General features: G+C 45.4%; 2 protein-coding genes across 2 annotated transcripts; one reads left to right on the plus strand and one right to left on the minus strand.

Moving 5' to 3' along the window:
• Positions 1-1556: 1556 nt before the first annotated feature.
• On the minus strand, positions 1557-14229 carry LOC126999791 (ankyrin repeat and BTB/POZ domain-containing protein 1-like). Its single transcript, XM_050862706.1, has 9 exons — positions 13829-14229; positions 13167-13229; positions 12566-12766; positions 10373-10532; positions 9924-10086; positions 5266-5498; positions 4366-4536; positions 3691-3891; positions 1557-2979 (listed from the first exon to the last, which is right to left on the minus strand). Exons 1-9 carry the CDS (start codon positions 13882-13884, stop codon positions 2773-2775), a joined length of 1455 nt encoding a protein of 484 aa, XP_050718663.1. The 5' UTR covers positions 13885-14229; the 3' UTR covers positions 1557-2772.
• Positions 6584-27458, plus strand: LOC126999792 (ras-related protein Rab-7L1-like). Its single transcript, XM_050862707.1, has 6 exons — positions 6584-7029; positions 11821-11889; positions 23289-23489; positions 23917-24098; positions 24731-24852; positions 25338-27458. The coding sequence occupies exons 1-6, from the start codon at positions 6630-6632 to the stop codon at positions 25450-25452; spliced, it is 1089 nt and encodes a 362-aa protein (XP_050718664.1). The 5' UTR covers positions 6584-6629; the 3' UTR covers positions 25453-27458.
• The last annotated feature ends 51 nt before the right edge of the window (positions 27459-27509 follow it).

Below are 27509 nucleotides of genomic sequence, written 5' to 3' on the forward strand. Positions count from 1 at the left end.
CAACACCTGCACTCCACACGTCTCACACCTTATCTCCAGGTAGTTAATTAGGCAAGAGTGACTCCACCCAAGCTCTCTCACACCTGTCCATTACAATCACCTGCCTTCGCCACCTGCTCAACCTTGCTAGTCCACGCGTGATTGTGTTATCTGGCTTTGGAAGGGTGGTAGTGGTGGTGGTGGTAGTTATGGTTGCAGTAGTGGTTGTGACGGTGGTTGAAATCGCAATGGTAGTAGGAAAGATATGGTAAACATGACAAGAATAGTAGAGGTAGTAGTAGTAGTAGTAGCAGTAGTAGTAGTAGTAGTAGTAGCAGTAGTAGTAGTAGAAGTAGTATTAGTAGTTAGGAATGTATGATGAATATGAAAACGTAAGTAGTAGTAGTAGTAGTAGTAGTAGTAGTAGTAGTAGTAGTAGCAGTAGTAGTAGTAGTAGTAACAAAACAGCCATACTACAACGTTTTCCTCCATCCCTCCTCCTCCTCCTCTTCCTCCTAAACGTGCGAATCACATGGTCTTCTCCTCCTTTTCTCTTCTCTTCCTCCTCCTCCTCCTCCTCGCCACGCCGTCACTTTCCTCACCTGACTCCCTTCTCCTCCTCCTCTTCCTTGGTCACTCTCACTCGGTCACTTTCTATCCCGCGCCTCCACACGCCTCCTCCACGCCGCCTCCACACGCACGCAACCAAAGACAGGCCGCGGCGACACACACACACACACACACACAGACGTACGCACATACACACCTTCCGTCCCTGCCAAGCGATCGTAACCAACTGAGCTGCTCCTTCCTCCTCCTCCTCCTCTACCTCTTCTTCCTCATCCTCCTCCTCCTCTTCCTCCCTCTCTTCCTCCTTCCTGTCTCAGCTGGCCGTCTGCCTCCTCCTGTTCTCTGCTCACACACACACACACACACACACACACACACAAACACACACACACTCTGGCGCGCGTTTTGACCTGGTTTTGTGGTTATTATTATTATTATTATTATTATTATTATTATTATTATTATTATTATTATTGTTGTTGTTCTTGTTATCACTAATGAACAAACAGGCAAGTGGAACAGTGGATGTGTGTGTGTTTGTGTGTGTGTGTGTGTGTGTGTGTGTGTGTGTGTGTGTGTGTGAATATGTCTTGTAGGAACATCTAATACTGGCAAGGAAAAGATAAATGAATAAGCTTTGGTCATGAAAACACAAACACAATATTCCCTACAAATGACAGAACTGAATGATTATACACACACACACACGCACACACACATACATACGGTGGCCGAGCGGTCAGCGTGCGGGCGTGGTGCCACAGTGGACCAAGGTTCAAGTCCACCGAAACAATGATTTTCCAACCATCGCCAAGTGGGGGAAGGTTACCCACATGCCCAGATCGAAGAGACCCCTGGAAAAAGCCTACCAGCGCACACACACACACACACACAGCAATCCATCCTGCCACATATTTCAACAGGCACATGACCCCCAAACACACGCCATCACTCTCCCTTTTTTTTTTGCCCTTCGGCTGCCTCCTTTGATGGATATAAAAAAAGTGTTCTCTTATCACTATTCGCTACAAACTTTCTCCATTGTATTTTTTAGTATTTATTGTTGCATAAGAAGTAATACACAGGTGGAGGTCAGTGCCTACTGGTGACTCCCCTTAATATCATTATAATGCATAACATTACCACATGGCAGTGACCCTTGGATCAATAAATATTATATGCTGCTCTTCTAATAAACTGCCTTAATTAATAGTACCTGTATTCACCTATCTCGTCGAACATTAATTTACTTAACTAACAACATGACTTCACTATGCTCCTCTCATCCACTGCTTAAATGAACTAGTCATTGCCTGTATCTTGAATCTCAATATACCATATTTGCTGGCACCAAAGACACCCATTTTACCAAGATGTTTTGCTGGCTGCTCCATAACTTGTATTGCATGTCTACCATATACTACTGGACCAACATTATATTGTAATTTATATACCATACAATACACACGTATACCACATTGTGACAATAGCACCATGTGGAAGGTGACCTGCTTGCTCTGGAGGCTTATTTACCACTGGCAAGTCTTCATTTGACCAGCAGCACCCGGCCAATGACCAGGATCAAGTCTTGGTGGGGGAGTGTGTGGTTAAACATCTTACTACCCGTTGGAATACATTGTGTGTGTTACTGGATGCCGATGTAATGACCCTGATGTCAGCGACCTTCACAGCAAGACAAGACCAACAATAACAATGGTTGCCACAGGTGTTTCCTCGTCGTCACAGAGTGGGATCTGCTACACTGTCACAGCCTTTCAACAACAACAATAGTAGCAGCAACAACAACAACAATAACAACATCTTATCTGATCTGTACACTTCCTACGTACATCTACAAGTCATGCAACATAACTCAGCAAAATTCAACTTTTTAAGTCGTATTTTGAGAAAATTGCATCCTCTATGCCGGCAAATACAGCATCTCTCTTGTACCCACTTATGCAGACACAATTAGCTGGTGCTGTGATTTGAGGATCAACAGAGTTACTTATATTAATGCATATCACAAACTAGCACTGCAACCCTCTGTCCCTCCCTCTCTCTCTCTTTCTTCCTTTGCTCTCTGTCACAAACTGATAGTATGCCAACCCCCTGTCCCTCTCTCTCCTTCCCTCTTCCCTTTGCTCTCCCTGTCAAAAGCCAGCATTACTACCCATGTCCCTCTCTCTCCTTCCCTCCTCCCCCCAGCACCCACCACACCCCTTAGGCCTCAATGCCCAGGTCGTCCAGCAGGTCGTCGAGGGTGGCCAGCTTGGTGTGTGCCTCCTGGATGCCCGAGACCGTTTGGACTGCGCAGGAGATGTGGTGCCGCAGCTCGTCAATCACCTGCACTGAGTCCGTCTCCTGCCTGTCCCTCACCAGCTCTGCATCCTGCACCACCAGGTCACGGAAGTCCTCCAACTCCACCACCTGAGGAAGGGAAGTGAGAGGAGGGTTATAAATATGGCATCCTTCCTTGCTCTCATATTTAAAAAGTTAACTAGTTTATTCTACTTATTATTTGTCTTTTACAGGAATGGAAAAAATTAAAGACAAAAGAACAGAAAACAATCTATTCTCTCTACAACTTAATTCACTTTATCCCTAATTCTCTGTCTTTGGTGTCTTGCAGTCAGTGACCTTGTACATTGCAGTATCTATATTCTTTCAGCTCTCTGTGTATTGCATTCTGTTTACTAATAAAGAGTAATATCATTGTTAAACTCTGGATATTTTTCTAAAGGGAAGTATCATCAGTTTTTTAACTAATTTGATAGTCTCCTTATGACTTCTAGATTTTGCAGGAAGGAAGGAAGGAGGGAATACAGTCAGTGAGTGAAGGGACAATAAACAGTAGAAAGAAGGAAGGAAGGAACAAACTGTCAGAGAGGAAGGAAAACAGAAGAAAAGATAAACAGAAAGATAAACAAGAGGAAGAGAGGAAGGGAAGAACACACAGTAAGCTAAAAATAAAGACGGTTGGTGCGTGACTTACCTCGTCATTACAAGGAGGAGAAACAGAGGAGGAAAGGAAGGAAAGAACGCCGAATAAAGTAGGAAATAAACAGTAGAAAGAAGAAAGGAAGAAACAACAGTAAGGAATAAGCAGCGAGGAAGACAGACAGCGAGTGAGTTGTTTACCTGGTCGAGATTCTTGGCCATGAAGGCGATGCACTGGTCTTCGAGGCGCGGCAGCTGGAAGAGCCGCGTTAGTCTGAGGGTGGGGACAACGGTGTGTGTCTGGAGGCGCGTGCCGAGGTACACGGCGCACTGCCTCTTCAGCCCCGGCACCAGGAACATGTCGGCCACCACCATCACCTCCACCACCGTCTCCATGCTCACCTGCGACAGAAAACAAAGAAAAAATACATTGATGCAGATTAGAAAGAAAAAAGTTGTAGAGTGTTTGGTACTTTAAAACATAATTACCATTGTCTATATGCTTACCTAAAATGGAAATAAATACTGATGCTGACTATAGAGAGAAAATAAGTCAAAGTTATGGTGTGTTTTGGTACTTTGAAAATATAAATAAATAATAAAATTATTGTAGGATTCTTTCTAGTACTTTCAACACACCATAAGGATTGCTAATCAAAGAAAAAAAAATATGGTGTTTGGTACTCAGAAAATACCATCACAATTGCTAGTTTAAGTTTATTATAAAAAACATATCTGGTTCCATTACTTCAGCTCACAAACTCAACCCGAACAACATCAAGAACCAGGAAATCTAACTCGCAATCCTTCTTTTCCGACCCCTCTGAACACCTCAACAGTACAAAGGAGTGAGTGATTGGGTGCTGGGTGACTCACAATGGTCTGGTTGCAGTAGAGGAAGTGCACCAGCGTGGCAAACACCTCCGGGGAGATGTTGTGGAGGGTGACCACCGGCAGACTGGCTTCAGGCGTGTCCTCCCAAGTGGCCTCCTGGAAGTGGTCCCTCAGCAGTGCCTCGAAGTACTCACTGCGCGGACAGAAGAACATCTGCCACGGGAAAAAAAATCAGAGTGTAAAGTTAAATAGTAATGGAGTAGAGTTACGAATCTGTGGGTGGGGCAAAAATAGACCATGATAGAGTATTGAGTAGATTGATGGGAGTAGAATAAAACATCTGCCAGGGGGAAATAGATCATGGTAGAGCATACAGTAGATTGGTGAGAGTAGAATTAAACATCTGCGGAGGGATGCATAGAGATCTTGATAGAAAGTAGAATGGTAAAAAGAGAAGGATGATATAGAGTAGAATATAACATCTGTGGGGGAAATGTAGACCTTAATGAGAGTATAAAGTAAAATCAAATTGCAATAGAACCATAATAGAGCAAAGTTGTAATGGAGAAGAGTTAAAATCATGGAGGAAAATATAGAAAAAAATATAAAATCAGGGTATGTGAGGGAACACCAAAAGGGTACCATAGAATCACAAGAAAGTAGGATCATAACAAAGAATGATAATAGAGTAGAATCCTGATGGAGAACAAGAAGAGGAAAAAGGGTAAAACTCAGCCTGAACTAAAAAAAAAGTATAAATAAAAAAACAATAAAACTAAGCAAAAAAAGAAAGAAGAAAAGAATAAAAAATTGAAATATAAAAACAACGACAATAAAATGAAAAAAAGAAAAGGAAAAAAAGAAATAAATAGAAGAAAACTAACAAAAACCCTTTGATACACACACACACACACACACACACACACACACACACACACACACCTTATGGCAGTGAAACGTATGGCCACTAACGACGAAACAGACATCCGTGAAGGGCGCCTGTTCGTGGGTGTGGCAGAAGGGCATCTCGGTGGGCCACAAGCGGAGGTCCCGGGGCAGGGTGGACTGGGCCAGCTCCCGAAGGTCCGCCCCAACACCCTGCCACCCCTGCTGCCCACTACTGCCCGGCTCCACCACCACCCTCGTCACCCTCACCAGCCCCTGTTTGCCATGGTCTGAAACACATTGACAAGTAGATAGGATGGCTAGATGAGTAGGTTGATGAACGGATAATTGAGGAAGTAGAAAGAACACGTTATAGAAAGAGATGGTCGGGTGGGTAAGTTAGGTTAGGTTAGTTGACAGGTAAAAGAAATACGTAGCAGGAAAGTAATGGACAGAAGGGCAAATATATACATGGCTAGAATGCAAAACACATATATACATAGTTAGTGAGATGAGGGTAGGTAGGTTTGTTGGTTGGCTGATATTAAACAGGTTCATAGGTAGATAGATTACCTGGTGAGTAGATGGGAAAATGATGGGGGAAAGTGATGATGGAGAGAAAGTAAAAATAAATAGGTGGGGAGAAAAAAAGAGGAAAATGATGATACTTATGATGAAGAAGAAAAGGTAGTGCAGATAAAAATAAAATAAATGAATAATGAAATGACAAAAAGAAGAAATGGCATCACACACACACACACACACAGAGAGAGAGAGAGAGAGAGAGAGAGAGAGAGAGAGAGAGAGAGAGAGAGAGAGAGAGAGAGAGAGAGAGAGAAGAGAAAAAGGGTAATATAATACCTTGACCGCTGAACAGAAGCAGGAGGGGGCGTGGCGCGGTGACTACTACGTGTATAGCAGGGAGAGGCGGAGAGGCGAGAGTTAAGGGAAGGATTACGTGTTAAGATGGAGCGAGGAGAGGAGAGATGAGGGGCGATAGAGGAGGTATGCGAGGGGGAGGGGGGGAGGGAGTGTTGGTGAGGGGCAGTGACAGGTGATACAGCCGAGGGGGGGCGGGATCAGGGGTCGTGGCAGGGGAGGGGGGAGGGGTGTCTGGCCGCGGCAGGAGAGGCCTCGCCGCCCCGCCACTCAGCTCCTGTGTGCCGCGCTGGCCGCCGCCTCCCCAGGACATTCCTCGCCACCTGTCTGACCCTGCACACACACACACACACACACAAGGGTGGTGGCATCGCCTGCCCCTGACCGTCACAGCGGTGCGTCGCGGCGAGGCTGCGGTGGTGTGGGGCGCGTGACAACCGCAGGTCCTGCATGCCTATGTGTGTGTCTGCCTGCCTGATCACCTGTCTGTGCCTACCTGCCTGCGCCTGCCTCCCCGCTAGGCGCAGGGCGCGGCGCACAGCATGCCAGTCGGCCTGGGCGGGGCGGGCGTGGCGGCGTCGGTGCAGGACACGGCCGCGCCGCGCTGCGCCGCGCCTGTGCTGCGCGAGGCGGAGGCCGAGGCGGCGGTGTCTGGCTCTGCTGACGAGCTGGCCGCCACACGCCCCCTACCCGGTGGGGGGGTCGGGGGTCGCCTGCGGGTGCAGGGCGTGCTGGGCCCCCTGCCGCCCCGCGCCCGCACGCCGCCACCCGAGGGGGGCCGCACGCGCCTGGTGTTCTGGCCGCACGCGGGGCCCACCAGCCGCCGCGGCTCCCTCATGGAGTACGAGGTGACGCGCCGCAGCCACGACAGCCTCGCCGCCAGGCACTACGCCTCCCGCGACTCCCTCAGCGAGCTGGACGCCTCCCTGACCCTGCCAAACCGTGAGTACCCAGAGGGGCGGGGGGTGTGGGCCACGCTGCTGACAGATTTCAGTAGCGGGAGAAAACAGTCTGGCAACACGAAGGATGCACAGTGAGTCCCCTTGGAGGAGAGCGGGGAGCCGAGGCGGGAAGACGTGCTGCAGGGACACTGGAATGGCCGCGGCGAGGCACCCAGGCAAGTCACACCCAAGGAATGAGCTGAGGGAGTGCTATGCTTCTTAACACGCCTCGCACAGCAGCGGTGGCGGCGGTGCAGCGCTGTGCCAACCACCGGACACGAGTGACGCGGTGCGTACCCGGCCTGGGCGTGGTAACGTGCGCCCGTCACCCCGTAAGCCGCGTGAGGAGGCAGCTCATTCCTTTCCTTATATGCTGCCTATAGCGCCGGCAGGCTCTATTGAGGGGCCTGCTGATGGATAACCCTAACCCGTTAATGGCGCTGGCGAATTTTGTGACTGCTGTGTCTGGTGCGGAAAAGGCTTCAGCGCACTCCACATGTCTTCCCAGTGCGCCCCGTTCACGTATTCCCTATCTCTCTACGGGCACTCTTGAACAGGGTTAGGTTACGTTAGATTAGGTCAGTTTACAATAGGTGAGACTTTACTATAAATTCGAGAGGTAATTTTGAGTGGGAATTACAATGAGAGTATTCTCCTGAACACCCCATTGTTAGATTCCGCGCTACAGGCGAGCGTCTTCACTTGGGGCCCACATACTCGATGAGATTGGATATATGCGTCCAGTCACGAGTCAAAAGTCCGTATTCCTATTCAGACCCGTAATTTTGACAGATTTTTTTTTTTTTGGGGGGGGGCTTGAGCTAGGGCATCATTGGTATGGGTAGGCGGTGGCTGAAGTGGTAGCGTGCTGGGCCCACATTCACCACGTGATGGACGACACGAGTTCGAATCCCCACGCTACCACCTCGGATTTTTCAGCAACTACTCACATGCTGTCCTGAAGACCACCCATCAACCCGGACAATAGAGGAAACCGTCCAAGAATCAAGAACGAGTTCCGGGGTGCAGCATGAGCCAAGAGAAGATGGCGCCATTATAAACACTTCCCTGCGCCATGACGGGCTGGGGCCGAATACCATGGCCCCTCAAGCAAGCCTACCGGCGCAATATGCGGAGACGTAAAAAAAATAAAATAAAATATACACGAGTGTGGGGCAAGCGAAGCGAGCATGCGCGTTTTTTTTTATAATTAAGCACTTTTCGGGGAATTTTGAAAACATTGGGGGGGGGGGGATTATAGCCCTCTCCACCTGGGTATGCTTGCTTCGCTCGCCCCCTCCCCCCCACCTCATGCCTTCTAGACCCCCCAAAATCTGACAATATTACGGGCCTAACGTGACAGTCTCTCTCTCTCTCTCTCTCTCTCTCTCTCTCTCTCTCGTATGCCTACATTACTTATGTTTCGCGAGAGAGAGAGAGAGAGAGACACTTGAGGGGCTACTACTCCCCTGTTTACCACCCTCCCCGCTCCCCTCATCTCCCCTAAAACACACACACACACACACACACACACACACACAGTAGTTCTCAAGACAGCAAGCGAAGCAGCAGTGTCACATAAGCCTGCTGCCTCCCTCTCAACCTTTCTCATACTACTACTACTACCACTACTACTACTACTACTACTGTTACTTTTGTGTGTCAAGCGAGTGAGTGAAATAACAAGTGTGTGATTGCGTCATTCAGTGATGCAATAGACATGAACGAGAAAGAAGGAGAGAAAAATGGTAAAGACAGACACAGAAGGAGATGAGAAAGGAAGACTCGGTTGATAATGATGGTGGAATAAGAGAGAGAGAGAGAGAGAGAGAGAGAGAGAGAGAGAGAGAGAGAGAGAGAGAGAGAGAGAGAGAGAGAGAGAGAGAGAGAGAGAGAGAGAGAGAGAGAGAGAGAGAGAGATCCACCTACATACACAATGACTCAAGTTGGGAGTTTGACATTCTGATAAAAAAAAAAGAATGAAAAGATAATATAGAAGGAGAGAAACAGAGATAAAGAAAGATTTATAGAAGAAAAACACAAAAAGATAAAGAAAGAAAAATGAAAGCACAGCATACTGTACTCCAGCTGTGTGGTGTGCATTAAAACGTGCATGAAGACAAGAATGAAAAGAAGAAAAACGAAGAACACAGTCGAAAATGGAAGGCATCGCGCAAACCAAAGAGGGGCAGCTGCTGAGTGAAGGTGAGGAGAAGGAGGAGCAGGAGGAGAAGGAGTCTGGAAAGGGTAGAAGGGTAGTGCTGCTGCTGCTGACTATGATCTTAACCTGTCCACTGCGATTGTCACGGATTTGGCTTTCACTGGTAACCTGATAACATATACTCCCAGGTCATTCTCTGGCTCTGTGGTGGATAGTGGAGTGTTTCCCATGTGGTATTGGTATGCCGGATATCCCCTCCCAAGGTGCAGGACTACATTTTTCTTCACTGACTTGTAGCAGCCACTTTTTTATCCATTCCTGTAGCTTGGTGATGTCTTCTTGTAGGAAATCCGCAGTCAACGGGTTAAAGAAAAAAATAAAAAGCCCATTCATTCATTGCAACACCTTTAATTAAGTGCTCTCTTTTAGCATAAGGCAGGTGATGGTATGTGCAGCTTTCCTATTTACATTATATGGCTTTGAAAACATACTCCATTTTTTATTTTGTTTAATGCGATGGGCTGAAAAAATTGCTGGTGTCTTAACCTTGCTTCCTACACCACTGGAGAAAGGAGGAATAAAAAGAATGAGAGCAGTAGTAATAGTAGTAGTAGTTATAACAGCAGTAATAGTAGATGTAGTGAATGTAACAAGGGCACTATGACAGCAACAGTAGCGGTATTAGTAGTAGTGGTAGAAGTAATATTAACAGTAACAGAGAGATCAACACTCACGCAAGCCCTGGACCTTCCGCTGGGCGTCCTCGATCATTGCCCTGAAATCTGGTAGTTTACAGTTGGTTCCGATACGTACGCAGCGCTCCACCAGCTCCACCGGGCACTCGAAGCGGCCCGTGTAGATGTACTTCATCACTGCTCGGAAGGCATCGGGGTGAACCTGGGAGGGGGAAAAAGAGTCGATTAGTTCATGTTTATTTTGTAGTCTAGATATTAAGACGGGAACAAAGAGCAAAGACAATAATGATAAGGAAGTCAGATAAAAATATAAAAACGAAATGCATATGGTGTAGATGGGATGGTATGATATGGTGTTATGAAGTGGTGCAGTGTAGTGTGGCTGGGGTGGTGGAGGAGGTAAAATCTAAAGAAAAGTAGCAAAGTCTGGTGTTTAGAGTAGAAGGGTGAGGGAGAGGGAGGGGCTATTGACACAAGGACTCACTCACCAGCTGCCTGTTTATGGTGATGGTAGTTCTTTCCTGCCACCTGGAGGAGAACATGTCGCGGAAGTACTCGGAGCGCGCCGAGAGGAGGCAGCGGTGGAGGGGAATGTCCTCGCCCTGAACCACGAAAGTCACGTCGCTGTGCTTGCCACTCTCAAACAGCCTGGAGGGTTAAAGAGGGTTTGTTAGGTTAGGTTCATAATACACACAATTCTTTGAACATGGTGTGAGAGGAGAAGGAAAGAAAAGAGAATGAAGGGCTAATTGTACGTACTCTTAACCCAGTAGCAGCGGGGATCATGTTTCTTAAAGGCCCTTCTAAGCGAGAAAAATGAGAAAAAATCATCACTCATGCAAACCATTTCATAATATATATCAACGCATTTGTGATCAGTTTATGCATCATCTATTTTGGGGGGTTTATATCATGGCAAAAATTTGGCCCATTGCTGGTGCACGGTAAAACCACAAATTTGCCCCGTTGCTGCTACCGGGTTAAAGGTAGAAAAAGCAGTGAGACAGGAAGAAAACAGGGCGAAGGAAAAGGAGAAGCAACATTACCTAACACAAGACAACAAACATTGCTCTTGCACCACCCCAGCTTTCAAAGTCACAAGATTACCTCACCACCGCCACCACCACCACCGTACACTCTTAAAAGCTTTCATTCTAGTTGCTGGGAAGTAAAGTAAAATCACCAAGCAACCAAAGCCTATCAAATGTCAATAGTATGGTTGGAAGGAATGCTGGGGTATGGTGTACTGATGTGATGTGGTATGATGTAGTGGTGTGGTGTAGATGGGATGGTATGATATGGTGTTATGAAGTGGTGTGCCTGGTGTGGTGGAGGAGGTAAAATCTTAAGAAAAGTAGCAAAGTCTGGTGTCTACAGTAGAAGGGTGAGGGAGAGGGAGGGGCTATTGACTCAGAAGGAAGCCAAAGTCTGCAGGGAAGCCTTTCTGGGAGAAGTTCCGAGCCCTAACAAGGATATCTAATACCTTATTCCCACTACTCTTGAGGAATGGATGTGTCTAGATGTGTGTACGTGAGTGTATGCATATGTGTGTGTGTTTGTGTTTTCTTATCTAACTCTTCTTGCCACACTTTACAAGATTATCGAACTGGATATTTACAGAACTAATGTTTATGTGTGTCTATTTGTTTTCTTACGTAATTTTTCTTACCACATTGTATAAGATTATCATTAGTGGACATTTTTAAAAGTGATAGCATTTACTCTTCCTCACTATAACTCATATCTCTGTAACCTTTGTTTGTAATACTATAGAGGAGGGAAAAATGGCAGCTTGATGTCAGTAAATACTTCCTTTTTATATTTTCTTTCTTTTATTCTTTTTTTTATTTTCATTCCTATATTTTTTCTTATTTTCATTTTCTTTATATGAAGTCATGATGTCAGTAAATATATTAGTTTCATTTGTTATTTCCAGACTCCGCGCTGCAGGAGAGGGACGGCAACAAGCACCAGGAGAGCTTGGAGCTGGACCATTCACAGGAAGGTGAGCACAACTCCTCCCCCTCCCCCCTTACACTAGTATCAATGATTTCAAAGAGGAGGGTATCAGGACACCTCTCCTCCCGAAATTGACCTATCTTTCGGGCACTCCTCTTGACTCTTTTGTGGGAGCAGTGAGTAGAGGGCTTTTTTTTCATTATTGTTTCCTTTTTTTAGCCCTTGAGCTGTTTCCTCTATTGTAAGAAAAAAAAACATGCACATACCAACAAACACACACAGATTATCACGTATATCCCGGGTTCCCGAGAGAATATCCCATGAGAAACCAAACTGTCCCTTCATCAAAAAATCCATTACTAGCAGTTTGAGCTTGGCATGGGCAGAATCCTGAGATGGAGGCATTCTCTACTTTGGAGCAGTCAAATGTATTCTTTCAAGAGAAGAGTATCAAGACGCATCTTCACCTGAAATTGACCTCTCTTCTGGCCTATAGTTCTTTTTCATATTGTCGGAGCAGCATCTAACGTTTTTTGTTGCTGATTTTGATTTTTGCCCTTGACCTTTTTTTTTACTAGGGAGGCAGCTCAAGGGCACAAAACAAAAAAAAAGCAACGAAAAGCCCACTAGGTGTTGCTCTGAGAAGAAACAACAAGAGGCCAGAAGAGAGGTCAATTTCGGGTTCCCTGCTGTGAAACAAAAACGTAGGTCAGAAAACCCACCTCCTGAGGAACTCCTCGTAGGCGTCCCTCCTGATGGTGTGTGCCGTCACCAGGCTGTGCTGCATCAGGATCTTTCTTATGCTGTCCGTCAGGGCGCCATAGAGGCAGCGCTCCCCATCAAAGGTGTTGGCCTCGCAGTGAGCACCAACCCCAATGAGGTACTCCACCACTGGCAGGTGTCCACACAGGCAGGCATAGTACCTGCAATGGCGTGTGGCTTAATGGTGATGAAGAACAGGCCCATCAATACCATGACACAAATAGCAAGATAGAATGGTGTTGAACTTAGTGGTGATGAAGGACCGACCCATCAACACCACATCACAAAAAGCAAGGTAGAACGGTGTTGAACTTAGTAGTGGTGAAGGACATTTTTATCAACACCACAGCAATGATCAACACTAAGTAAGGTTCACCAGTTTATATGCAACATTTTGAGTAATATTTATATCCAGGAAAAGAAAACTAGAAAATTAGGCTGATGAATGAAAAATTAAATAGCCACTGTAATATTAAAGTGTAATTATTAGACTACTGAGGCAATACAACAGTGCATCATGTGTCATCCTTAATTAGTTCCCCAAACACACGTACTACTCACAAGGGGGTGCTGTCCCAGTTATCACGGATGTTGACGTCAATGTCTCGCTGCTCCACCAAGTACCTGGAAGACAGGGATATCATGTGGTGGCAGCAATGCCTTGGGTGCCTGCATGTGTTTGGGGGGCATCTTGCACCCCACAGGCAATCTGCTTCGCTCAGAAAGTACGGCATGTTCACCAATTTTTATTATTATTATGTTCAGGTCGCATGGAAGAGCATGAAGGAAAATGAAAAATTGATATAGACACAAACAGAATCCTCTCAGTGATTAGCCATGGATATAAAAAATAAAATAGACAAAAATAAGGGAGTAACGAAAAGTCATATATATTCATACTGTGGAAAACTGATGAGAAAATTTTAAAGAAGGATGTAAGTATTACTCTTTTACACTTTTCTTTCTACGTAGATTTCTCTCTTGTGAAGCATAGTAGTAGTAGTAGTAGTTATAGTAGTCGCAGCAGCAGCATTGTTATAACCTGAATAAGTTTTGTGCGCTAAATACATTTACAGCTTTACAGAAAAATATGATGTAAAATGTTGGACAGTACAAACTTGACTCAGCTCTGCAAAACATACATATAATTAGGTAAGAACACTAATCCAAATACAGTCCATTAGGTATTCTGCATCATCCCCCCTCCCCCATCCCCCGCTCACCTCACTTCCTCAAGGTTCCCCTTCTTGCACTGCCGAAACAAATCCAGGGCCTCCATGTCGGCGAGGGGCGAGGACTCACTCAAAAAATACGTCTGAGCTCCCTTCTAGCCACTCCTCAGACCTTTATTAAGCGTTTATGAGTCTCCCTTCAGGCCTCCCATGTCCCCTTGTGTCCCCGCCAACACCACCACAACACGGGGGGTTTTCACAGGCTGGAGCACTCGTTCTTCGCCTTTTTACCACTTGGAGGGTCGAGAAAGTGTTGTCATGGCCTTGCAGTGTAGATATGTGTCCCTCCTTCGCCTCCTTGTCCTCCGATAGGGTTTAGTGTTACTGCGTCGCCTAGCTCTGGCACGCCTCCAGCCCCCTCGGCCTTGTTTACATCAGCTTGAGCTTGAGCCTGATCTTGATGTCACAGGTCGCTTGGAATTTCATCAGCTGCTCTTGGTCTCGGTCTGGGCGCTGGTGTATGTCGGGGCCACTGTTATCTTCTTCTTTTGACCTGTAACGCTTTGTATCGCTTCTTAGGTCCTCCTTCTCCACACTTTTATACTTCACAACATGAACTTAGTTACTTCACAGTGCGCTCTTAAAGCCTCTATACCATGAACGTGACAAATAGCATTCATGGTTACTTAATTTATCTCTTTTACTGCCTGACTTTTAATTTATTCATTACTCTCGTCTGCCTCGCGCCAAGACTTGAAGTTTGGATAGGAGGGAATTTCCATCGTAGGGGTGAGGTAAACTTGGGGGCATAATCTATAGCTGCGCGTGGCGGCGGTGCTCATCTCCGATCCGTTGGTCCTTTGAGCCTCTAGTGGGGGATTAACGTACCCGACACGGGGCCAATGTGACATCCGGGTTACCACAGTTTACCTTCCCCAGGTTTCCCCAGGTAACCATTTATCGAGCAGTCAGAAAGAAAGTATGAACAGGCTGGGATTCGAACTCAGGACCGCGGATTCGTAGACAAGGACGCTAGCCACTGCACCGCGGAGAGTATTACTGAAAACACTTTTCTTGCTACGTAGATTTCCCTCTCGTTAAGCATAGTAGTTAGTAGTAATAGTAGTAGTAGTAGTAGTAGCAGCAGCAGCAGAAGTAGTCTCGTAGTAGTAGTTGTAGTAGTAGTAGTAGTAGTATATATAGTACTAGTAGTAGTAGTAGTAGTAGTAGTGGTATTAGTAGCCCTCAATATCCCCGGAAAATCAATCCCTCAAACTTGTCTCTAAAAATCGTTCAAGAAATGCGGCTTCCACTTGAGAACATCAACGTCAACATTTAACGAAACTTGTGCACCGTCGCGTATAACATGTGCTAATCCGGAACTTAGTATTTGAGGCACGTGAGTATTGCCGGGAAAAAGGAGCAGGAATAAGAGTAGGAGGAGGAGGAGGAAGAAGAGGAGGAGGAAGAGGAGGTCGGTCTGGTAGTGAAGGAGGTGGTGGAGTCTCTCAGTCGAGTGGTGGTGGTACGCGAGACCGTCCCTTTCTTCTGCAACACCACCGCGCCCTGCAACACCACCACCATCATCACCACTATCACCACCACCACACACACACACACAGGCAGAGGAGTGGTGTGTAAGGCGCGGTGGGTTGTGGGTTGAGGTCTCACGCGCGTGTGTGTGCGCGTGTGTACCGTCAGAAAATTTGCGTGTGTGTACCGTTTTGATATTTGCGTGCGCGCTTGTGTGTACCGTTGTTATTGCGAGGTTTTGCGTGCGTGTGTGAACCGTCAGGAATTCTTTTGCGTGTGCGTGTGTGAATACCGTTGATAACACAGACGTTTGCGTGCGTGTGCGGCTGTAATGTAGAATTTTTCCCTGTGTATCGTTGTATTGTACCCCATCATTGCGTGTGTAGTAATGTTATAACACAAGATATTTTAGTGTGTGTGTGTGTGTGTGTGTGTGTGTGTGTGTGTGTGTGTGTGTGTGTGAACCAGAAGAACTCATAATATTTGCTTGTGACAATATTTTTCGTTCTTTCGTATATTTCCAAATACTATAACAACATAACACAATTCTCTTCACTCTGTTTTGTATCGTATATCATTTGCCTTTAATTTGGAAGCTTGAAAATTCCCTATGTACCTTAGATGTCCGGCAATTTTCCTCTCCCAAAACCCAAACATGTCAATTCTCTACGGAAGTGAAAAATAGTGTAGTCTCCCTTTACTCAGCTACACAGCCATCTATTCTGTATGCTAGGGCGTCGAAATGTTTAACTAATGGTAAGAATCGTCAGAAGGATCGTCCATAGAGGTTGTATAGCAGAGATCAGCGACGAAGATACACCTTTAGAAACATCGACTCAACTCAAGCGTGTGAGAGAAATGCAAAGACAGAGAGAACTGAAATTGATGAGAATGGGAATAGAAATTGATGAGAAGGCGGAGAATAGAGATTGACGAGAGATAGAAGAGAAATGGAGGAGGAAACGAAGAACAGAAATTGATGAGATAAATAAGAACAACACTTGATAAGAAGAAGAAAAGAAGAGAAGTTGATGAGAACACGAAGAAGAAAAGTTGATAAGGAAACGAGGAACAGAATTTGATGATGAAAAAACAGAAATTGACGAAAAAAAGAACAGAATTTGATGCGATGAAGAAGAACACCAGAATTTGAAAAGACGAAGAACAAAATTTGAAGAGATGAATAAAAAGAGAAATTAAAAGAGATGAAGAGGGACAGAAAATTATGAAAGAACGAAATTTGATAAGAAAACGAATAACAGACTTTAAATAAGATAAAGAAAATACAAAACTTGACTGAACGAACAACAGAATTTAAAAGAGATGATGAATATTGCCTCACCACCCTCATCATCACCACCCTCATCACCACCAGTGCTGTGTATGAAGGGGGGAAGGGGGGGGTCGAAGTGGGGACGGGGGGTGTTAAGAGTGGCTGACTGGCTAGTTCTCTTGACTAATAATATGATCCTTACTTAGATATTCATGGACACGTTTCTTCCTATCTAAATGCGCTCTCTCTCTCTCTCTCTCTCTCTCTCTCTCTCTCTCTCTCTCTCTCTCTCTCAGGTGCGGTAGATAGATCGAATTACCTGAAAAGTCACGAGCTTACCGCAGACTCACCTTGCTTTCTCTCTCTCTCTCTCTCTCTCTCTCTCTCTCTCTCTCTCTCTCTCTCTCTCTCTCCATATCCCTGATCGTCTTTCCTCCCGCATTTTTTTTCTTTTTCCTTTCTCTTCCCTCTTCCTCCTCCTCGCCCTCCTTTTTTTTTTTTAATTCTCTACGCCCTCCTTTTGCTTATATTCCTCCTCCTCCTCCTCCTCTTTCGCCTAATCTTCATCATCTTCCTCCTCCTCCTCCTCCTCCTCTGAGTCACGTTATCTCAACAACAGCGATTTAAACACGAAATGGATATTATTTTTTCGTTCTTGTGGATATAATTATAAAAATAAGTAAGTTTATCACCACCACCACCATCACCACCACCACTACCAGCATCTTCATCTCCATCCTTCACCTCCATCATCATCACCATCATCACCACCACCAACCTCCATTATCATTACGTACCTCTCAACAACACCACCATCACCATCACCACCACCACCACCACAATATACACCCACTTGTTCCTCCTCCTCCTCTTCCTCTTCCTCCTCCTCCTCCTCCTGAGCCTCTTCCTTGGTGTCCCGTCATGCCTTGTGTCTTTCGTGTCTTTGTGTGTCTGTGTGTGTGTGTGGCGTTGTGGTGATCCTCAGTATTGGTCACGGGTGCGCTGGTGGTGGCTGGGTGTGTGTGCGTGTGTGCGTGTGTGTGGAGGGGGTCGTGAGTTTGGATGTGGTAGGGGAGGTAGGGAGGGGGCGTGGATAGGGTGAATGAGAGAAGAGGGGGGGAGGGTGTCTGTGGTCTGTGGTCTGTGGCGATGGCTGGGAGAGTGATAGAAGGGGGCATAGAGGGGGAAGAAGGAGAAAAGAAGGAAGGGAAAGGAATGAAGCAAGGTGGATTGAAGTCTCTCCCCCCCCCATAGATATAGACTCCTTAGGCACTTCAGTAGCATCCAGAAGTGACTGTGATATGACTGTGAGGACTTTCGGGAACATGCAAAGGAGTGACTGTGTTGTTCTTGTTGTGGGTCGTCTTTATACAGTTAGCGGTGGTGGCGGTGGTGGTAGGGGTGGTAGTGTACTAAGACCCAAGCTAAAATCAATGTTCTTCATGTTCCTCAATCTTTCCTTCTTACAGCGAGTGGCTCAGTTGAAAGTATTATAACCCTCACGAACTACTGATGTGCCTTGACCCTGTGGTGAGAGCTGTGTTCCTCGCTCATGATGTCTTCTGTTCGGTTATCTGTTTGTGAAGTATAGTGACTGAGTGCTTTGAAGAACCCCCGTACCCTTATCTCACCTACAACCCGCCTACCCACCAAGCCGCCTCGTTAAATGTCCCTCTTCCACGTATTTCAGCTTCACAAGGTTCAGACTGGGTGACGGTTGACGCTGCAGAGACACACTGGTTCCACATTGGGGGCGGAGAAAGGGATAGAAAGTGAGAAAGGAAAAGAGGAAGAAATATATCTAATAAGTGTTAGTGTGTGGAGAAAAGAAAGAAGCTGAACACACAGACACAGTTACTCTCTGAAGACTTAACCGCTGACGTCGCTCCCACAAGAGACAGAAAGAAAGAGGGAAAGAGAGTGAGAGAGAGCAAGAGATCGCAAGCCAAGACCAATTTGAGAGAGAAACCAACAAACAGACACACTCTTCGTTCTTTGGAAGCTTCTTAACCTCTAGCAAAGTGGAATAAAGAGGGAAAGAGAAGGGAGACAAAGAAATACACACAACATCAGCTAACAAACCGCCGAGACTCAACCCAACATGAGACTCAACCCTCAAACACACTGAAGAAAGCTTGGCACTACTCCTGAAGGCTTGGTCCCAACGCTACATCACTTCTTCAGTAGACTCGAGCCAACCAGAGACAGCTAACAAACCGCCGAGACTCAACCCAATATGAGACTCAACCCTCAAACACACTGAAGAAAACCTCACACTACTCCTGAAGGCTTGGTCCCAACGCTACATCACTTCTTCAGTAGACTCGAGCCAACCAGAGACAGCCCGCGATGGTGACGGAGATCCTGCTGGCCGTTATCATGATCCTCTGCCTTGTCACCGCCTGTCTCTGGACCAACTGTGACAAAAGGAGACACGACTTGTTGCGGGGACAGTACACGGTGCCCGGCAGTACCTTCCAAGTGTAGAAGTGCAGGGGAGGGAAGGGAAGGACAGGGCAGAGCATGTAAAGGAAGGGAAGGGAAGGAAAGGAAAGGGAAGGAACAGGACAGAGGAGGAAAGGACGGCAAAGCAAGGAGAGTAAGGGAAGGAAAGGGAAGGAAGGAAAGAAAAGGGAAGGGACAGGATAGAAGAGGAAAGGAAGGGAAGGGAAGGACAGAGCAAGGATAGGAAGGGAAAGGAAAGGCAGGGAAGAAAAGGAAAGGAAGGGAAGCAAGATAAGGACGGGGAGCAGGGAAGGGAAAGGAAGGAAAGGGAAGGGCAGGTCAAATAGGGAAAGTTCATAGATATTGGAACAGTGTGATAAAAGAGAGACGTCTAGAGCTCTTGGGCGTTGCGACACACACACACACACACACACACACACACACACACACACACACACACACAACCCTCCCCCCACCCCCCCACTCACATAGCCGAAGATAATCACATTGGCCGACGCAGGAGCACACGACCACCGACTTCCGACCGCCCCAAGTCTGCCGAGCTGTATCATGGTGGTCGCAGATATGTTGGTCGCGGCCCTCCTCGGCGGTGTTGCCCTCAGCCTTCTCCTCGACCTGTGGTGTTGGATTGAGCGTCCCCCCGGCATGCAAGTGGTGATGGGCGGTGATGACAGGTGGGGCGGTAAATGGAATGATGCCCCTCCAGGCTACACCACCACCAACACCGAGACCCCCAGTGGTGATGAAGCGGAGTGTCTCATCGCCACGAACACCACCGCAACGCAAAGCAACATCGACCAGGAAGATGCGACGTGTGGTGTTGAGATTCACAACACCACCACCAACACCACGGCAAAAGGAGTTGAAGCACAAGAGACACCCTGAAGCCTACACCACCACCACCGCCTCCACTCAACACCACCATCAACACCAATGGGACGAGTAGTTTTGAAGAAGAAAATGATACGGTTAAGAAATGATAATAATGTTAAAAAAAAAGATATAAGGAAAGAGAGAATGGAAAAAAAGAAAAAAAAGACTGATTGATTGATGAGAGACAATTCGATGTTTAAAAAAGAAAAAATGAAGAAAACAAAACAAAAGAAGAGACAGAAGAAAGACAATTTGATGTTTAAAAACGAAAGAAAAAAGACGGACAGAAAGTGAACAAGAAGGCAAACAAACAAACAAACAAACAAACAAAAAACTTGCCCCACGAAACTAAAAAAAATGAAATCGAAAAATACTTGAAAGGAAAAAAAGACTAAAGACAGATAATTCGACGTTTAAATAAAAGAAAGAAAGAAAGAAAAGAAAACGAACCGAAAGAAATCGTTCCACCAAACTCATTAAAAACTCGTGCGAAATTTAATATATTGCTAAAAAATCAATACTCAGATATTTTTTCAATACATAAAAAAAATTCATAAATACTTGTTAGAGGGAAGATTTTGTGCTTCTGCTATTGTTATCGTTATTCATACGCTTATTATTATTATTATTATTGTTACTACTATTACTACAGTTATTATTATTATTATCATTATTATAAGGACAGGGAGAAGAGATGGAGGGGGGTTACAAATGAGGGGAGAGAAGGAAAGGGAAAGGCTAGGAGTGAAGGAGAAGGGAAGAGGAAGAAGGGGAGAGATGAAAAGGAAGAAAGTGAATGAGGAAAAGAAGAAGGAAGGAAGGAAGAAAGGATAGAAGGAATGAGAGAAGGAAGGAAGGAAGGAATGAGAGATGGAAGGAAGGAAGAAAGGATAGAAGGAATGAGAGAAGGAAGGAAGGAAGGAATGAGAGATGGAAGGAAGGAAGAAAGGATAGAAGGAATGAGAGAAGGAAGGAAGGAAGGAATGAGAGATGGAAGGAAGGAAGAAAGGATAGAAGGAATGAGAGAAGGAAGGAAGGAAGGAATGAGAGAAGGAAGGAAGGAAGGAATGAGAGAAGGAAGGAAGGAAGAAAGGATAGAAGGAAGGAATGAGAGAAGGAAGGAAGGAAGAAAGGATAGAAGGAAGGAATGAGAGAAGGAAGGAAGGAAGGAAGAAAGGATAGGAGGAAGGAATGAGAGAAGAAAGGATAGAAGGAAGGAAGGAAGGAAGGAAAGATAAGCACAATGACGGATGGAAGGCAAAGGAGATTTAGAAGGAAGAAAAAATACGGAAGATAAAAGTGAGAAAGATGAAAAAAAAACTGAAAGAAGGAAGGAATGGAATGCTTGTAGATGAGACGACCCGAAGGAGGAGGAGACGAAGAGGAGGAGGAGGAAGAGGAGGAGGAAGAGGAGTAATGTTAGTTAATGCGCGGTGATCGTGATGATGTGAACGGAGGCAAGACTTAACATTTGTGCTGAGTGAGGGACACACACACACACACACACACACACACACACACACATATGAGGAAGGGGGGGAAAGGAAGCGATGGGAATGATAGGAAGGGATAGGAGGAGGAGGAGGAGGAGGAAGAGGAAGAGGAGGATAATAGATATAATATTATATTGTTTTTATATGGCAAGTTGATATTGTTCTTTGATATTATTGATTTCCTAACTACTACTACTACTACTACTACTACTACTACTACTACTGCTACTACTACTATTATAACTTCAGTCCTACTAATCATAATAATTTAATGACATATAAGATTTGTATATTTTGCCCATTTATTCATATAAGTATCTGTGAATGTGTGTGTGTGTGTGTGTGTGTGTGTGTGTGTGTGTGGACTGAATCGGTGAAGTATACAAGCTTTAAGTAAGATGCACACACACACACACACACACACACACACACACACACACACACACACACACACACAAGCACGCACGCAAAAAGATGCAATAAAACGGTACACACACGCAAAAAAAAAAAAAAAAGAAAGCCTAAGAAGATATTCGTGAACCACACAGGAAGGAAGAAAAGAAAGAAAGGAATAAGAAAGAAAGCAAGAAAGTGAGTGAGTGAGCGAAAGAAAGATAGCAACACACATACGTCCACCACCAATTAAGGACACTACCAACCAGTCAACCATTCAACCAAGTATTCAACCAGTCATCCAATCGACCATAAGGAGCACTCTACCTCTCCCTTCTCTCCCTTCCCTCCATCTCTCTTTGACAACCTAGAAAGAGAGAGAGAGAGAGAGAGAGAGAGAGAGAGAGAGAGAGAGAGAGAGAGAGAGAGAGAGAGAGACGCAAATGATATGTCGAAAGTTTATGTGAAGAAAAAAAAAGAAGAGAAATAACATGCGACTTGGTGGGTGAAAGAACACACACACACACACACACACACACACACACACCGAGACATTTGCTTAGCATCTGAAAATATAAAGAAAAAACACAGACATCAACAAAAAAAACACGAGAACGAATTGTAGTGAGAGAATATAATAATTAGGAGTGAAAAGAGAGAGAGAGAGAGAGAGAGAGAGAGAGAGAGAGAGAGAGAGAGAGAGAGAGAGAGAGAGAGAGAGAGCGCAGTGACCGGATTTTAAACACACCACCACCACTACAAGAAAGAAGAAAAAAGAAAGAAAAAGATTTAGAAAGAAAAACGAAAATAGACCTGAAGAGAGAGAGAGAAAAAAAAAAGAATATTAACCAAGAGAGAGAAAGAGAAAAAGAAAGAAGTTACCAGATTTTAAGCACAACCACCACCACCACCTCCACCTCCACCATGATCCGTAGGCGTGGTCCCGAGGAAGGTGGATATTACCTGAAGAAGCTGCAGGTGGAGGAAGATTCACAGAGCAACAATGGGGGTGAGTGGATGGAAGGGAGACGAAGAAAAAAAATAAAAGAAAAAAAGAAAGAAAAAAATCACATATATTTCATCTCTCTCTCTCTCTTGGTCTACCTGTCTATCTATATAACTGTTGATCTCTTTCTTTATTCCTTTATCTATCTATCTAGTATCTGTCTATCTATCTGTTTCTATCTATCTTTCCCTCTCTCACTATATCTATCTCTTCACCTGTCTGTATATTATCTATCTGTGTCTCTCTCTATTCTGTCTATCTATATATTCGTGTATCTATGTCTCCATATCTATCTTTATTTATCTTCTTAAGCATTTCTCACTAATCTATTTAATCTCTAACTTTTTCTATATCTATCTTTATTATCTTTATCTCTCTCTTTCTCTCCTTTCCTCAACATCTTTCTCTCTCACTCTTTTTCCCTTCTGCAGCATCCCTCTCCCTCCCTCTCTAAGCATCCTTCCATCCCTACAGAGGTGCCGGAGATGAGCGAGAGGCTGTTCAAGGTCATCATCATAGGAGACCCGACGGTGGGCAAGACGTCCTTCGTGCAGCGCTACGTTCAGGACTCCTTCAGGCGCGACTACAAGGGAACGGTCGGGGTGGACTTCGCGCTCAAGATCCTCAAATGGTCAGACTCGGAAACCATCAAATTGCAGCTGTGGGACATTGCAGGTACTGGTGCTGGTATTGCTATTGCCTCTACTACTACTACTACTACTTCTACTACTACCACTACTACTACATTTGACAAGGCTTTCGTAGGAGTTATGGGCATATCCAGGGGTAGTTTTATGACCCTGGTGGTAGTTTGACCCTTCTTCTGTACCATGAACCTAAAATACCACTCATTGAAACCCGACTTCTTCTTCTTCATCTTTTTCCTCCTCCTCCTCTTCTTGCCTCTATTTTTCTCCCTTTCAGCCACAATTAGCACATCCTCGCACGTTCACATTTCTGCTTATCCATATCCTGCTATCTTCCTCCTCCTCTTCCTCTTCTTTCTTGGACTCCTACAGCATCCCAAATCTACACCAACTCCCTCCCACCACCTCCTTCCTTCCTACAGTTCCCCTACACTTATCTCCCTCCTCCCCAACAGGTCAGGAGCGGTTTACATGGATGACACGGGTATACTATAAGGACGCCCAAGGTTGCATCATCATGTTCGACCTGACCAACCGCTCGTCCTTCCTCAACACCCTCAAGTGGAAGAAGGACGTGGACTCGAAGTGCACGCTGGATGATGGCTCGCCTATACCCTGCATGCTACTGGCCAACAAGGTACGTGATGCTCCATGGCCTGATCATGTACTGGACTCGTTATTGCCAGCAAGTAGGAGTATATGTTTTGATCTTTCTTTTCTGTTATTTTTTCTTCCTTGTCCATCTATCTATCTATGTATCTATTCGTGTATGTATCTCTCCATATGTATCAGTCTATCAAAGCATTCAGCACTGTTGCATGGGAGTCTGTATGTGGTGGGGGTAGTGTCTGTCTGTGTGTGTGCGTGTGTGTGTGTGTGTGTTCATGATTGCCCTGTTTCACTTCTCCACACAAAACATTAATCAGGTTTTCATGGGTGTTTCTTTTTCCTTTCATGGTGCAGAGGTCATGTATAACTATCAATACCATCACAAAAACAGTCCATGAAAACCCCAAACAAACGTTACGAGAGGCTTTTCAAACAGGTTATCTGAGGTCCCGATACGTTTAGGAATATGCATGCTCTCTCCTCCCTCTTTTTCCTCTATCTTTCCGCCGCCGTGACCAGTTACTCAGTAGTGGAGCACACACGCACAAGTACACAGCCTGGCACACACAGTCGCACACAACACCACTGGATATACACACACAACGCCAGACACCACCGCAAGCCCAAAAGGTGTACTCAGTGTTCCTCCCCGCCTTGCAGTGTGACCTCCCGCACCGGCAAGTGGACCAGCTGGAGATCGAGCGTCTGTACAAGGAGCACAACTTTACTGGCTGGACGGAGACCTCGGCGAAGGAAGGACTCATGGTGACCGACTCCATGCGGTGAGCTATGTCTATTTATCTATCTATCTATCATGACTATCTCTATATCTATCTATCTTTAACTCCTCTCCCTCAGTCCCACACTACCTTTCTCCTCACTCTTCTCTTTTCCCTTCACTAACTCTCCATGACTATTTCTATATCTATCTATATCTTTAACTCCTCTCCCTCACTAACTCTACCTCCCTCTGTCTCTCACTAACTTTCTTTCTCTCTCCTCACTCTTCTCCTCTTTTCCCTTCACTACTTCTCTCTCTCATTTGCCCTCTCTCCCTCCCTCATTCATCCTACCTCTTTTCACAAGCTCCCCCTCTCTCCTTCCCTCTTCACAAGCTCCCCCTCTCTCCCTCACTTTCTTCACAAGCTCCCCCTCTCTCCTTCCCTCTCTTCACAAGCTCCCCCTCTCTCCCTCACTCTCTTCACAAGCTCCCTCCCCTCTCTCTAACTAACTCGACCTCTCTCCCTTCTCTCCCTCCACCCACCAGCTTCCTCGTCGATGTTATGATGCGACAAAAGAATGACGCAGATGACGACTCCGATGGCTCGTCGCTGCGCCTCTCCGCCGCTGAACCCGAAGTCAGCAGGTCCTGTTACTGCTGAGTGGCCCACAAGTACTGCTGAGCGTCCATTCCAATGATACATCTCAGCAGACCGTCAGCAGGTTCTGATACTGCTGGGAGTCACTGCTGCTGCTGTTGCTGTTCCTGCTGAGCCTCTCCTTACCCTTCAGCAGTACTTGTGACACTTAAGCAGGTCAGGTCAGAAGAGGTCAGCAACGAGTCAGCAGGTCAGCGGATGGCCAGGAAGAGATCAGTGGTAGGATGTCAGCGAGAGGAGGAACCCACAAGAAGTCGGCAAATGAAAAAATAGGGTCAGCAAAGTCAGCATGAGGTCAAAGGATGGAAAGCCAGGTCACGAATCAGTCAGCAAGTCAGGAAACCACTCTCGAAAACTCTCCTCGGCAAGTCAGTTAGATAATGATAGAATCTCACGAGGTCAGCAGACACCAGCCAACAGGTCACCAAGTCAGGAAACCACTCACAAAAACTCGCCGCACACTCTCCATCACTTGTACGAGAACCATTGCAAAGATATACACTATAAAAAAATCCAGCCGCTCTGAAGTCAGTTTGGGCAGGGAGTGCTCGGGAAGTTCTTAGGCCACAGCGCTGCCAAGTCTTGTTTAATGTATACAGAATATTTGATACAAAATTGATGATGACGCATGAGGGAGAGTGATGTCAAGGGTAATGTGGCAGTGCTGTGAAGAGGTACGGACCCCACCCAAACTGACTTAAAATTTGTGTCGGACTATAAGAAGAGACAGAAAGGGGATTAAGAAGTTTCCATGACTCTGGGTTACCTTCCAATGGCTTTGCTTAACCCGGTACCAGCGACGGGCCAAATTTGTGGCTTTACCGTGTATGTACCAGCGACGGGCCAAATTTGTGGCTTTACCATGTATGTACCAGCGACGGGCCAAATTTTTCCCATAACATAAACCCCCCCTAAAATAGATGATGCATAAACTGATCACAAATTCATTGATATGTATTTTGAAATGGTTTGCGTGAGTGATGATTTTTTCTCATTTTTCTCGCTTAGAGGGGACAAAATGATCCCCGCAGCTACCGGGTTAAAAGGGTAATTATTTGTGTCTACGGTTTTGAACGACATCATTGATAAAGGAAGTAAAAGGTAGTAAAAGAAAGGTCTGGCCGTCTATACATAGTTATCACACGTAGCAACTGTATAAATGTTTCAATAAAAGTTTGTTAGGCTTAGTAATGTTGAATGTAAAATAATTTAGATGTAGAGTTAAGGGATGAGTCTAATATACCTTGCATCAACACCACCACCACCACACATATGCACACCACTGTCAACCCACTACAATATCAACACCACACCACCACCAACACTCTGATAAAGGGGATACTAATGAGGTTTTGTTGGTAAGAGAGCTGGGTAAAACACGTATCAATGGGTTTAAGTTGGATATATTCAGATTCAACAAAGACATAGGCAAGAATCGGTTTATTAGTAGAGTCGTGGATGAGCGGAACAGGCTTAGCAGTCATGTTATAAGTGCCAATACCATAGACACATTCAAGAAGAGGTTGGATAAGTTTATAGTGAGGATAGGAGGGGTTAGGTTCACAGGAGTTGCCTTGTATAGGTCTACCAGCCTTTTGCAGACACCACCACCACCATTACCATCACCACCAACACTAAAACCACTGCCACCACCACCAACACCACCAGGAGAAAAACAGCATCACCATCAACTCCATCACCAACACCACCAATTACAATTCAAAGGACTATAAATAAATGATTCTGCATTTTGAAGGTTAAGTTACAAGTCTTTCATTTTTATACCTTAAGCAACGTCTGTGTGTGTGTGTGTGTGTGTGTGTAACTGCTTGATAATTTTGCAGAGACACACACACAAAAGGTGCAGAAAGAGAGGAAAATAAAGGAGAAAAAAGTGAGGAAAGAGGAGAGAAAATAGTGGAGTTGACACAATAAAATAAAAAAGGGAGATAAAGAAGCAAGGGAAGAAAAAGGAATAGGAAAAAATAGAGGCGGCAAGAGGAGAAATAGAGAAAAATGAGGAAGGGAGAAATAGAGAGGAAAGAGAAGTGGAAATAAAA

Source organism: Eriocheir sinensis, chromosome 17 (genome assembly GCF_024679095.1).
Source record: "Eriocheir sinensis breed Jianghai 21 chromosome 17, ASM2467909v1, whole genome shotgun sequence".
NCBI classification, from domain to species: domain Eukaryota; kingdom Metazoa; phylum Arthropoda; class Malacostraca; order Decapoda; family Varunidae; genus Eriocheir; species Eriocheir sinensis.